We start from the raw sequence: 14,359 nt of genomic DNA, 5'->3' as shown, positions 1-14,359 counted from the left end.
TGCTTGTTTACATATTGACAGTTGGTATCCTTCGGATCTGTGCTCAGACTTGATCACCCGTGGCTCTAGAATCGAGGGGTATCACACTAGTGTCCCTGACCCTTGATACCCCTGCGGCGTCATTTTGGGCCCAACTAGCTCAACCACGCTAGGGCAATCTCCCTAATTCCCTCTAAGCTATATTAACCCTCCGGCCTTTTGGTACCCCCGTGGCGACCGGGTTTTTATAAAATCAATTCATCAAAACATTTCCCCTAAAATTCCCTTTTTCATTTCAAAACAATTTCCTTCATGAAAAACCCAATGATATGCACATGTATATGTCCCATGCTTTAAATGTCATAGAATTTAGAGAAATTATACTACACAATTAAGCATATTCCATATTCATCATCTAGAGTAATGTATTAACAGAATACACATAACAAATCAACATCTAAGCATGCTTTTCACACCAAACAACCCATATTCATAATCATGCATTTTCTAAACAACATGTAGAAGATCTTTAAGATAATTACCATTCAAATTAAGCATACTTGCAACACTTTATGAGATATGATTCACTAAGGAGCAAGAAAAACATGAATTAAGAACCCCTACCTCAAATTGATGCAAAACCCTTAAAATGGGTTTCCAATTTCGAAATCCCTAAGGAGACTCAAAGCTGAAATTGTTGGTATTCACGCGTAGAGCTCGTCGTGCTCTCCGTTTTACCTCAAACGACACTTAAAATTTCCAAGTACAGAGAGAGGAATCAAAGCTTGAAGTTTGCTTCCAAGAGAAAAGAAAAATGAAGAGAAATGAGAGTGAGAAAGAAAACTAGAGGGAGAGAGAAAGGACGAGAGACCATGTGTGGTCTCTAGACCACGTATGTGGTAGTGGTGGGTTCCACCAATTTTCTTTTCTTTTCTTTTTTTTTTCTTTTTTTTTTTTTTTTTTTTTTTTTCCTCAAAATTACACCACACATTTAAATACATGCACCACCAAGTAAATGCCACTTAATTCACATCTATACTATTCTAAAAGTGTAGCTAATTTCTTAACATTTTTTTATTTTAAAAAAATACAAAATAATTTTTATTAAATACCTTACATTAAAATCTTTTAATCATTCAACACTTATGTCATTTGAGTACATTTTCATTAATTATAAATTATTTTATATGAATTAAAACAAAAAGGTAATACCTTTAAAAACTAAATTACCTTTATTAATTTCTTTCCTAAATCACAAGTCTATTTTATATTTATTAAAATCAAGAATTAATACATTTTAAAGGATACTATTCTAAAAGTGTAGATAATTTATTAGCATTTTTAGATTTTTAAAAAATACAAAATAATTTTTATTAAATACTTTACATTAAAATCTTTTAATCATTCAACAGTTATGTCATTTGAGTTGCCCCGTCCAGCATTAATACTACTTATATGTAAGCATTTTTTTCTACAATTATTTAGATACATTTTCATTAATTATAAATTATTTTATATGAATTAAAACAAAAAGGTAATACCTTTAAAAACTAAATTAACTTTATTAATTTTTTTCCTAAATCACAAGTCTATTTTATATTTATTAAAATCAAGAATTAATACATTTTAAAGGTAAATTACCTTTATTAAATTTCTTCTTAATATATATCTTATCTTAATTTTATTCTAAAAGTGTAAGCCATTTTGTGAATTTCTTAACATTTTTACATTTTTTTTATATCAAAAAAATCTTGCATTTATTTCAAGAGTTACTTGACTTTCCATCTCTCTATTTAATTTTTATAAATTGTCTTACACTTAAACACGAATATCTTTCTCTCTCTCTATATATAACATTTATACATTTTTATTTATTTCAAATAAAAAAATATCTTGTATTTATTTCAAGAGTTACAACTCTTGACTTTCCATCTTTCTATTTAATTTTAATAAATTGTGTTACACATACATGCATAAGAATATATTTGCTCTCATTTTCCGTTCGAATTTCTCACTTGCATAATTATTATTTTTTCCTACTTTTATAAAGAAGACGATACTGCTTGAGAAAGGCCTGGGTATGAGAAAAACTTCGTTCTGGTAATGAAATCGTAAGCTTACTTCCACCAATTTTTTTTCTTTTTTTCTTCTATATATATTATGTAGATATCTATGTATGCATGCCTATGTTATCTTTGTATTTCTTTTAAATTTTTTCTATATTATGTAGATATCTATATATACATGTCTATGTTATCTTTGTGTGTGTGTGTGTATATAGGGCGCATAAATACGACACAAGATATTCTATGAAGATATTATTGTCAACTTTATTCTGGTAAGTAAACTGTAAGCTTACTTTCACCAATTTCTTTTATTTTTCTTCTATAATATAGATATCTATGTATGCATGTATATGTTATCTTGTGTATGTGTGTATATATAGGGCGCACATATGTGACACAATATATTTTATGAAGATATTATTGTCAATAATTTTTATGAAGTAAAGATTACAGGGGTAGGTATATACATGTACATATACTGAATTTTGTACAAAATTTGATATTTTGGAATTTATGTGTTTTGGAATAAGAAGATTTTTAATTGATTTTGTAGATGCGAGCAAGTGGAGATCCTTATTTATAGCGATATAAATGGCAAACAAAAATTGGGTGACTCCACAATGTAAATCTTTTGTATGACACAATTTCCGATTCTTTTGTGATGAGGATGAATTGTGAACAAAATATCGGAGTTTATAGTATTTTTTATCTATAAATTAGTTTAAAGTTATGGTTAAGTTGGTAATATTGGATTTCTTCTGCTTGTGATAGTTTAAGAATTTATTTTTCTTTGGGTAGGACAACTCTCTCCATATAAAGTTATAATTTTTTTAAATTTTATTTTTATTATATGTAAATACAACACTTGAGTCCTATTGAGAGATAGATAACGATATATAAATGTATATATTATATATGACCTAATATTTTATAAAAAAAAAGGTTGAGGAAGACCAAAAGAACATGTTTTTTAATCCAATTAATTACTCTATTGGATTGTTCAGATTCTTCAACATGTATATATTTAAACCATAATTTTTATATTAAAAGAATATTAAAAGTATTTTTAAATCAAATTAATTATACTTTTTATTCTTTATATTCTTCACTATAAAAAAGAAAAGAAAAAAAAACTTACATGGAAAAAAAAATTATAATATTTCCACTATTTAAAAACAAACCCGTTCCTTCCCAAAAATTTCCTCCCAAAAAATTCTAGAGCCTAATTCACATTATTCCAAAAAAAAAAAAAAAAAAAAAAAAAAAAAAAAAAACACAGACACACACACAACAAAAAGAAAAAGAAAACATAAAAGGGAAAGAACAAATTGTACCATTTTTTGTTTTTAAAACACAGTCCACCCAACTTCAAAAAATTTCTCTATCTCCAATTTTTTTTTTTTAAATTTAGAAAATTTATTAACATATATATCAACTATATATAATGGTTTATAATGGCTCCAGAAAGGTTAAAACAAAAAAGGAAAAAAAAAATGTAAATGGAAAAATAAATTACCATTTTTGTTTTTAAAATTAAAAACTAAAAAGGCTGAGAAGCGACTACTATTTTTGTTTTTAAAACAGACGTCCACCCAACTTCAGTTTCATAGTCACTTATATTTTCAATATAATATTCTTATCTATCTATAATACTTATAAAAATGTAAAAAGTTAATTATTTCAATACATTTTTATACTATTTTTAATTTTAAAAAATATTATTAATAGTATTTTTAAATTATGTGATGGTTCATTGTCTACAGAGTTTTCTAACATTTATTTTTCTTAAATTATGTGATGGTTCATTGTTGCAAGGTATGTCTTGTGATTTACCAGAATCTTCATCTTTTTGTTTAGTTGGGGTTAGATGATGCATTACTGCCTCCTATAGCAATGGGAGTAATGTATTTGGCATCCTCATTTGGAATATGAAAAATGGAAGAAGAATGCTATATATATATATATAGATGATGCATTACTGCCTTCTATAGCAATGGGAGTAATGTATTTGGCATCCTCATTTGGAATATGAAAAATGGAAGAAGAATGCTATATATATATATCTGATATTCGTTTTCATTAGCTTAAGAACATTTGTACATGTTCATGTATTAGTACTAAAATAAAATCTCTCATTTCTTTTCCTTTTTCTTTTGGCAAAAACAAGCTACCTCCCATCACTTTTGCCCAGAGTACATATTCTTCCTCCATAAAAAACTGGGTATATGATTTAAAAAATGCACATATATAGATTCATTTGGATCTCTAACCAACCAATAAAATTGGAAGTTTTGTTACCTAAAACAAGGAATTGAAGAAAATAAAATTTTATTTGTTGCAGGATATTCTTGAAGAACTCTCCAACTATGACATCAATATTAGGTAACCTTACCCTTAATTCAAGTCATTTTTTATATATGTTATTTATTAAAACTCTTCATTTTTTTCTTTTATCAGTTAGTGTCTTTTAAAAAATTATTCATATGATATTGTTTATGAAAAAATATTGGTCATGCAAGTGAATGGTGTTTGCCTTTTCAATTCATTATCGAATTTTTGATACTTGTTTGCTACAGATTAATTTTTTTAAGAACTGAATAAATTAATTATCCAATTATCTCGGTAAGCCTTTAAAAAGTTAGGTTCCATTCAATATTTTTTCATTTATGGTTGAATATAACCTTACTTACATTGAATGTGAATAACGTTCAAATGGATTAGTCTCAACCAAAGGATTCAAGTTAACCCATCAACATGAAGTCAGCTATAATCAACTCTAAAGGTACTAAATTTATATATAATTGTATTTTTTAAAAATTTAATTATTTATACGCATTTTAATTGTCTATATGAATTGAAATCAAAACATCATTGTATTGTATGCGTTTGTGTAAATTTTGATTGAATCGATTGAGTTTATTTCGGAGCTTATAGTTTAAATATTTCATGATGGTAGTTTTTGAGGATTTAAGTGTGTTTCAATTTGATTTTAGTATTTGTAAAATAAAATATTTTTTTAGTGCATGGTGTGAACCATATTCAATCCCATTGCATTTGTTATTTATATAATCATATTTAATAAGTTAGTTATAATCAGTTCGAAAATACTCAATATACATATGTTTGTATTTATTAATAATTTTTTTTTTTTTGTATTTTCTTTAATTGTTTATTCGAATTGAAATCATAGTATATCATTGTATTACATGGATTTGTGTAAATTATGATTGTATAAATTGAGTTCAATTTCGATTTTATACTTCAAATATTTTGTAATGGTGTTTATTTCAGGATTTAAGTATATTTCAATTTGATTTTAGTGTGTGCAAAAAAAAAAAAAAAAAAAAAAAAAAAAAAAAAAAATCATAATTAATTCACCACTTGCATCGCATGTGAATTTTGCTACTAAAATAAAATGTGTGAAATGCAAATGGACCCAACTAAAATCCCGTACGAAAAATGTGAAAAGACAGAAATACCCTCACGGCAACAAAATTCCAAAAAATGAAAAATGGGAAAATTGGAAACATCACAGATCAACCAAGTGCATACAAATTGACCTTCTAAGACACGATTTTTTTAAACTCACCACTTGAAATTTGAACTGAGATAAACAATTGCTCATGAGCTTAGTTTCCTGATGAACACACAAAAGTACCATTGATGCTAGTGATCATATGATATATCTTTTATTGATACAAGAAGTATGTATTGAAATAAACTTAAGCTTTCATAGTTGAAAACTGATGTAATGAGCCATATCTTTGATGAACACAAACAAGTGTGATTATTGTAATAGTAGTATATGATAGCTAGGAAGATAAGGTAGATTGGAGCTAGCAATCCGTTGCTTATTTCCTAAGTGTGGGAATGAGGACCAAGGGTATTTCCTTCACCAATAACAGAGAAATCTTTTCATTCATGTCTAGCTCATTGTGATCATTTCCATGTGGAAGTGACCAATCAAAAGTATGAATCAATGAAGCAAGTACGAAAGGAACAAACTTTGCTGCCAAGGGTAAGGCAGGGCAGATTCTTCTTCCTGCACCGAAGGGTAAGAACTCAAGATCATGCCCTTTGAAATCCAAAGTCGAGTTGAGGAACCTCTCTGGCTTAAATTTCAATGGATCGTCCCAATACATGGGGTCTCGCCCAATCGCCCAAACGTTTACTACTACTTGAGAATTCTTAGGAATGGAGTAATTCATCACTTTGTACGAGTCAGGTGCACGGCGAGGAATCAGAAGTGGTGCTGGAGGGTGCAGCCTTAGAGTTTCTTTGAAAACGGCTTGTAGGTAATGTAGCTGAGGTAGATGTGATTCTTTTAGCACATCTTGTTTGATTTCTCTCGTCATTTCTTCGCGGACTTTCTTCATGGATTCTGGACTTTTTATCAGTTCTGCCATCGCCCACTCAATAGCATTGGTACTAGAGTCTGTACCAGCAGCGAATAGCTCCTGTGACAATGACGCATCATACGTGTGAATAATTGATTGTGCATAAATAAATGCATATATATAGAGAGAGAGAGAGAGGAGAAAAGAGAGCAAACCAGGAGCAGATAATTGATTTGTTCATTGGTGCAAGAAATGTCAATGAGGGCGTCCAAGAAGTCCGTTTGGCTTGAAGCATTGCCTCTGCTTCTTCCTTCTCTTCTGTCTTTGATAATGGGCTCCCACATGGAACAGACGCTCATAAACACTTCCATTGTCTTCTTGTTTATACCCTGAAGATCTAATGCACCTAAAATTGGATACAAGTCGGACACATTTAGAGCTCCAATCAGCTCAACATATTTTGCCAAAAGAGCCTTCATCCCTTTATCCACAATCTCCTTCTCAAAGCTCATAAAATCACTCGATAATAGAAGATTACTCAATATGTTAAACACAGTGGCAAAAGCCACTTCGCCAATTTTCACTTCATTTCCCTCTTTTGCACTCAAAAACTGCACCATGTCCAACACCTTTTTTTCTCTCGAACATGCTTGAGACTCCATTGCCTTGGCCGAGAAGAGCTCAGTTCGGCATATTGTTCTTAGATTCTTCCATCTATCATTGCACTCCACTGCCCACCCAACAGATGCATCATTTAATTTTGAGAACTTAGCTGGTACTGAATGAGGAACATGTCGTCCAGACAACATACGATCATGGGTCTTGAGAATTTCCTCTGCAGCAGTTCTCGATGATCCGATGATCATGGTTCCAGTTCCTAGTCTCAGTGACATGATTGGACCATATGACTGAGCAAGGTTTGCTAGAGAGATGTGAGGCTTTTTTCCCATTTCGAGAACATTGCCTAATATTGGCCATGGACTTGGTCCTGGTGGAAGTGGTAGGGTAGTTTTTGATAGGAAATAAGATTTGAAATGCTTTAGGATGAGAAAGATGATGGGTAAGAGGAGTGCTATAGGAAAGAAGAGATTGGTTGCTTCACTTGCAATAGTTTTAGCCATGACTTGCAGTACTAACAAGAACTGGCTTTTTGCAGTGTAATTGTATTGTTATCAATTACCTTAATTTTACTAGCATATACAGAGGATGCATGCATGTTTAAAGTCAGCAATTCCTGCTAGGATAGCCGTGGTTGGTTGATCAAGTAAACTATTGTTAGAGGGTCTTGTCGTCCAATTCGGATGGAAAAATAATTGGGTATGTATGGGTTGATAGTTCGCACTATTTAATAGCTTAATTCAATCATTAATTCGGTGTCACGCATCAAGCATCCAGCCTATGAAGTGTTCAGGTCTGTCTGCTCCAAGTAGACAAGGTGACTTGACCGTAACGTGTCCGGAGGTATTCAGGCCTCCCACTTCAAGTAAGCAAGATGGCCCGCGACAGCAACGAGAGAGCTGCGAGTTCGGTTGAAAAAAGTAATAGGTATAATTGTAAATGCGCAAATTATTTATCAACCGACACGTTGAGGTGGCCCTATCACAGTGAAAGCATTACGTCTTGACAAGTAATAGGTACAGACTTGGTTCAAGTTTTTAAACAGTGGGGTAGACTTGATTCCCCACCACCATAAATTTAGTGTGGTAATTTTGTCTTGTAGTATTTTTTTCTTTCTGGCAACCTAAAGATAACACTAGGGAGAATAGTCTTGTAGTATTCAGTAGTCCACTTTGGCTCAAAACAATAAGTCAATAGACCAATTCCCACGTTACCGGCCGTTCATTAATTGGTCCATTGGGCTCAAATACAAAGGATGCTTTGTTTTTTTTTCTAATTAACCCAACAATCTCCATCCAGCAACAATAAAATTTATTTATTACACAAAGAAATTTATGCATACAATATATTACCTTGAATTATGAAAGGGGACATTACACGTTGAGGTGGCCCTATCACAGTGAAAGCATTACGTCTTGACAAGTAATAGGTACAGACTTGGTTCAAGTTTTTAAACAGTGGGGTAGACTTGATTCCCCACCACCATAAATTTAGTGTGGTAATTTTGTCTTGTAGTATTTTTTTCTTTCTGGCAACCTAAAGATAACACTAGGGAGAATAGTCTTGTAGTATTCAGTAGTCCACTTCGGCTCAAAACAATAAGTCAATAGACCAATTCCCACGTTACCGGCCGTTCATTAATTGGTCCATTGGGCTCAAATACAAAGGATGCTTTGTTTTTTTTTCTAATTAACCCAACAATCTCCATCCAGCAACAATAAAATTTATTTATTACACAAAGAAATTTATGCATACAATATATTACCTTGAATTATGAAAGGGGACATGGCACAAGAAGATCCAATGATGAATATATACAAAAAGGATCAGTAGGGAAGCTCTCCATTAAAGGCAAAACATCAAAAGCAGGCTCTTGCATTGCTAATCCAACCTAGTACACCCACTATTCAATTGCGCATGATTCACATTAATATTATTAATTTGTTTAGATTTTTTATTTTTTATTTTCGAAAAAAAAATGAAAATAAAAATAAAAATTGTCTGGAATGTTAAAACCATAAAAATGGTTCCTTTCACTTGTCTTTTTTTTTTTTTTTTTACCAGTGACATTCTAGATCTCCTCTTAAATTTAGTATTTTTCAATCGTTCTTTATTATTCATGTGTGCTAATATTAAGACAGTCATTCATTAAAGCACGTCATTTGTCACATTTCTATCTCCCTCTTTCTCTCTCTCCTTAACCTCTTTTCCTCTCTAAATCTTAGATATAAGACCAAATTTTTATCTTCTCTTTTTAATAACTTCCATATGTACCCAAATTTCGCATTCGGAATCCGCCGCCGGGGTTCTTATTGTGCTTGATGATATATTTATAAAGATAATAATACACAAATATATATATATAAAAGAAAAAAAAAATGATTAATTCTGGAAACAAAATAAATAATGAAAAGGTAGATGAGAATCTTAGATCACTCTCTGCACGAGGAAAACCATCTTCAATTCGTTCAGGAACATCATTAATGACAGTAACAGTAAGGAGACATGTTTAAGAGGTGTGAGGAAGTTTTTTTTTAATTTTTTTTTTTGGCTGAGGAAGTTCATCAACATTGTCTGATCTCGTCGAAGACATCGTTGTCGACTCCATTTATTATTTATTATTATTATTTTTGTTTCCAGAATTAATCATATTTTTTCTTTTATATATATATATATATGTATGTTATTTTTATAAATATATTATCTTAAACAGCAAGCACAAGAATAACCCGGCAGCATATTTCGGCAAGCGAAATTTGGGTATGTACAGAAATTATTAAAAGGGAAGCGAAAATTTTGGTCGTGTATCTAATATTTATAGAGAGAAAGAGGTTGAGGAGAGAGAGAGGAAAGAGATACTCTCATGAGAGGATCCGTATTTCCAAAATTTACATTTCGGAAGTAAAATAATAAAGAACAATTGAAAAACACTAAATTTAAGAGAAGAGATCAGATATTCATATAGAACAATGACAAAAATCTAACAAGTTCAATAATTAATGTTTTGAAAGTAATATAATTCATATGTAACTTAATACTAACGTGTTGGGAATTTACATTTCCAAATTCACGTTCACCACCACCTACCATCTCCATCTGTTGGTGAATTTTTTATCTGCCAAACCGTCTTGAGCTACCTCTCCTCTTTGTCTACATGCCCTAATCACAGTACTATATTTTCATCATAACTTATTATTTAGGACAAATTGCATAAACCACTCCTCAGATTTTCAATTCATACATTAAGATAGAAGTAGTAGCCGAGATATAATAGGAAGGTCCTAGTTGAGTAATTGACCTTAGTGAATCAACATAAATTTACCTATATGACCTTAGGCTAAATAAGAGAAAAATTGAGAATGAGTTTGGTATTGGTAAGTTACATTTTTGCCCCACCTAATGCATAAAACCATTTTCCCTTTGCAGCTCATTTTGGTTGGTGGGAAAAGACTGTCTCCTTCTCTTTTCTACCTCCTCTCACCCATAGGATGTAGATCTATGCATATACATCTAATATATACATATACATCTAATATATATATATATATATATATATATATATATATATATATATATAAGTAATTTTTGAAGACAATGATAGATCCAGATTAATGCATTGTCACAAAAAAAAAAAAAAAAAAAAAAAAAAAAAACTAGATTCAAAACCATAGCCAACTAGATTGAAGTTGATTTCTAGATTAGTGAGCAAGTCTCGAGGGAACCACCTCCCACCATCGCCGTCCACACCCAGTCCACTGCTGTATTATATATATAGAGAGAGAGATATCCAATTTACCACCATGACTGAAACTTCCGATTACAGAGAACAAAACTAAAGCCAACACATCCCCACTAGCCAGCAGAGCCACAAGATTAAAATACAAAAGCTGAAAGAATAAGTTGAACCACATATATATATATATATACACGCGCACACACACACACACACATATGTTTCTAAAAATATAGATAAAATAAAAGAATGGTCTTAAATTATTAAAGATGAAAATACTGGAAAAAAGTAGAAAAAAAATATAAAAACAAAATATGATATTAAAATAACATCAACAACAAATAATTGAAATTTAAGGAAGAAAAATAATTTGACTTAATTTTCTTTTAGAACTGTAGAAGAATGGGAGCAAGTATATATTAGTCAACTAGACTATTTAGAGATCTCCTAAATTAGCTTAGTCCGCTATAATATAAGATGATTAGAATAACTTTAATTCATAATTTAAACATTTGGAACCCTATATCATATGTTTTGAATTTAAGAATTTGTATTAATAAATAAAAAATTGTTACACCCATATGATTTTTGTTTATTGAAATTTTAGTTTGAAGCCAACACCCATATCATATATTTTGGTCAGCGAAATTATAAGGGTTGTTGACCAAAATATTGGTCCACATTCTATCTTGATGTATGAATTGAAAACTTGAGGGGGTGGTTTATGTAATTTGCCCTATTAATTGATGAGAGAATAAGTTGTTGGAGAATGTTAGTTTGGTTCAATAAAATAACTTGTAAAGGTTAAAAAGTTAATTTCAATATTTAAATAGGTTAACTAATTGGTCAAAGGGCAATAATATCATTGGGGATGTATTTGTTAACTTTATTAAATCTGAGGGATGTCATGTTTAAAAAAGGATCAAGTTGTATCTGTTTGTAATAAACTCAAATCTCAAGGGGTATCACTGTAAATTATCCTATTATTAAGAACTTTAGTAACTTAATTATCTTTTAACATAGAAATTGACTTCTATTAATAAAAGAGGATGTTTTAGGTTGGATTTTAAAAAATGACCCATTAAACTTTTGGTTTAAAATTACCATTTTCTTTTACAAACATGAAAAAGGAAATCTCCTTTACAAACATACATAATAATAATAATAATAATAATAACTTTTGATTTCTCCATTTCTGAATCCATCTGGACTCCATATTTACGAAGTGAAGCAAGTTTGTATATATCTAAGAAAGTATGGTAAGTAAAGATGCAAATGAACGGGACTATTCTTGAACACTTACATGTAAAGATGTAAGCATGCAAAAGAGCCTAACTTTTCATCAGCAGTTTGCGCTTGATTTGAGTTCAGTTTTCTAGCAACAGAAAAATGTTGAGGTAGGCATTTTATGGAAGTTGATAAAACCTACTGTATAAGGTTCAATGATGATGTTCAAGTTATTGAGATTAACAGCTTTAACCTGCACGGGTGGCTCAGTGTTTAAGGGTCACAAGTGGTTCAATAATGGCATAGATGTAAACTCTGACGTCATGAGCTAGACTCTCATGAGTCAACAAAACATTCAAATTTAAATAACTAGTATAGTTTGTGATTAATTACATAGATCTAAAATTTACCTTACAATTATGAGTTCAAAGGACTAACAATCCTATAAAAAAAACAGAGAGACAACTTTGACCAATGCATCAGAAGTGAGTTATAATTTCAATTTCATACGTTGCTTTGAAATCAAGTATGCTTATTTTCTCAATCTGCAGGGGCATTTAATTTTCTTATTCGTGAGCCTTACAATTATGAGTTCAAAGGACTAACAATCCTATAAAAAAACACAGAGACGCAACTTTGACCAATGCATCAGAAGTGAGCTATAATTTCAATTTCATACGTTGCTTTGAAATCAAGTATGCTTATTTTCTCAATCTGCAGGGGCATTTAATTTCTTATTCGTGAGCCGTCTTCCATGCCATCTTAGTCATCCTAGTACACTTTTTGATAGTCCATGCCATTGATATTTTCTTTGACTTCCGTGCCTCACCCTTATACATGTTTGATATTACCACGTGTTTTAATTCATGTTGATATTATTAGATTTAGATTTACAAATTATTAATGAATAGGCTAATATTAAACATAAATTTAGATGACTTAAACTTGTTTAAGTGAACTAATATTTGGGTGGGCGAATGGTAATAATTATTTTTTTTTTTTAGCTGGGCTAAAATTGCCTATATTAATATATATATATATATATTTTTTAGGGGGAGCTCAAGTCTACCCTAGATCCACCATTGCTTTACATACTTCTAATTCGTATAAACTCGTATGGATATTGTCTACTTTGTATACTCTCATTTATGTTATTATCCATATCTGTCACCACTTGTCGCAATCCATGTACATATTATCGACTTTGCACACTATCCTCTTGGCATTCACAATTTTATTCAAAAATGAGTTTGCATGGTTAATTATTTTTCATGATAGTTTAAAATATAATTCTTAACTAAAATTGTCAAGTATTTGTTTATACTTAGATTTTTCTAAAATTTTATCATAAATTTACTCAAAATTATTTTTTTAAAAAAAGAGTATGCATAGCCCGAAATCCATCTGGCCGAACGGCTGACCCTTTTGTAGCTGGTATATGTGTGTGATTGTTGTATGTTCCTTTTTTTAAAAAAAATTATTTTATTAGGCATAAATTTGATGATTTGGAGCTGAATTGTTGTTCTTGTTTATGGGCATTTGGCCATTTAACAGGATGGTTTTTGGATGCTTATTTCCTTGGGGAGTAGGCTGAGGAATGAACGGTTTTGAACTTTGGATTCTCGCAGACAGATAGATAAACTGAAATATATGGGTTTTGAACTTCTGATTCTTGTAGATTTTGTAGTTTGCAGTTGCAGAGAGAGATGAGAGAGGGCAAGTTCTCAAAGTTGAGAACGAGATTTTGTAGTTTGTAGTATTTTGACACTGTAGCACCTGTCAAAATATAGATTTGGCATCCGAATTTAGCTTTTAACATTGTAGATGCTCTTATAATGGTGTAATACCTATTTTGACCTCTATTTAATTACAAAATGAGTTATTTTAAGCTCCATCAATTTTAACTCTACCGAATTAAATTTGGTTCTGGTTATATTGTTTTGTTTTGTTTTGTTGTAATTGCGATACTTTACATCTCGTTTTTTTGATACTGGTTGCAGATTATTTTTATTCTTTTCTTGCGAATGTTTCTATTAAAAAAAATGATGTGTCATGCAAAAATAAATTATTTTTGATGCTACCTACTTCGAAATACTTGGTAGGTGGAGTATGTAAATCAACTTAATTAATGCAGGTATATTAGTAAAAGTATATAAAAATTCTTACGTGGCAATACTTGGTAGCAGTATGATGCAAATCAACTTCATTGATGAGGGTATATTGATAAAAATATATAAAAATTATATTTTTCCTTCTAACCAAGCAAAAAAATTTGTCACTCCATCAATAGTTTATGCTACTATTTTAGATATTTATCGAAAAAATAAAAAGTTGAATTTTAAACCCCAATAATTTAAAATACTTAGAAACAACATAATTTAAAACTTGAGTAGTGATGG

General features: G+C 30.5%; 1 protein-coding gene across 1 annotated transcript; it reads right to left on the bottom strand.

The window, feature by feature from the left end:
* Positions 1-5,688: 5,688 nt before the first annotated feature.
* LOC132285090 ((S)-N-methylcoclaurine 3'-hydroxylase isozyme 1-like) lies at positions 5,689-7,674 on the bottom strand. The gene is made up of 2 exons (XM_059787256.1): positions 6,598-7,674; positions 5,689-6,502 (listed from the first exon to the last, which is right to left on the bottom strand). Exons 1-2 carry the CDS (start codon positions 7,501-7,503, stop codon positions 5,897-5,899), a joined length of 1,512 nt encoding a protein of 503 aa, XP_059643239.1. The 5' UTR covers positions 7,504-7,674; the 3' UTR covers positions 5,689-5,896.
* Positions 7,675-14,359: the final 6,685 nt, after the last annotated feature.

This window comes from Cornus florida, unplaced genomic scaffold (assembly GCF_030987335.1).
Source record: "Cornus florida cultivar Cherokee Brave unplaced genomic scaffold, ASM3098733v1 CherokeeBrave_3.0.0_Hap2_Chr11, whole genome shotgun sequence".
Lineage (NCBI taxonomy): Eukaryota > Viridiplantae > Streptophyta > Magnoliopsida > Cornales > Cornaceae > Cornus > Cornus florida.
This window is presented reverse-complemented; position numbering and strand designations above follow the sequence as displayed.

Coding starts and splice junctions, on each gene's coding strand:
- LOC132285090 (XM_059787256.1), bottom strand. CDS start 7,503: ATGGCTAAAACTATTGCAAGTGAAGCAACCAATCTCTTCTTTCCTATA. Junction 6,503..6,597: donor AAATCAATTATCTGCTCCTG/GTTTGCTCTCTT, acceptor TCATTGTCACAG/GAGCTATTCGCTGCTGGTAC.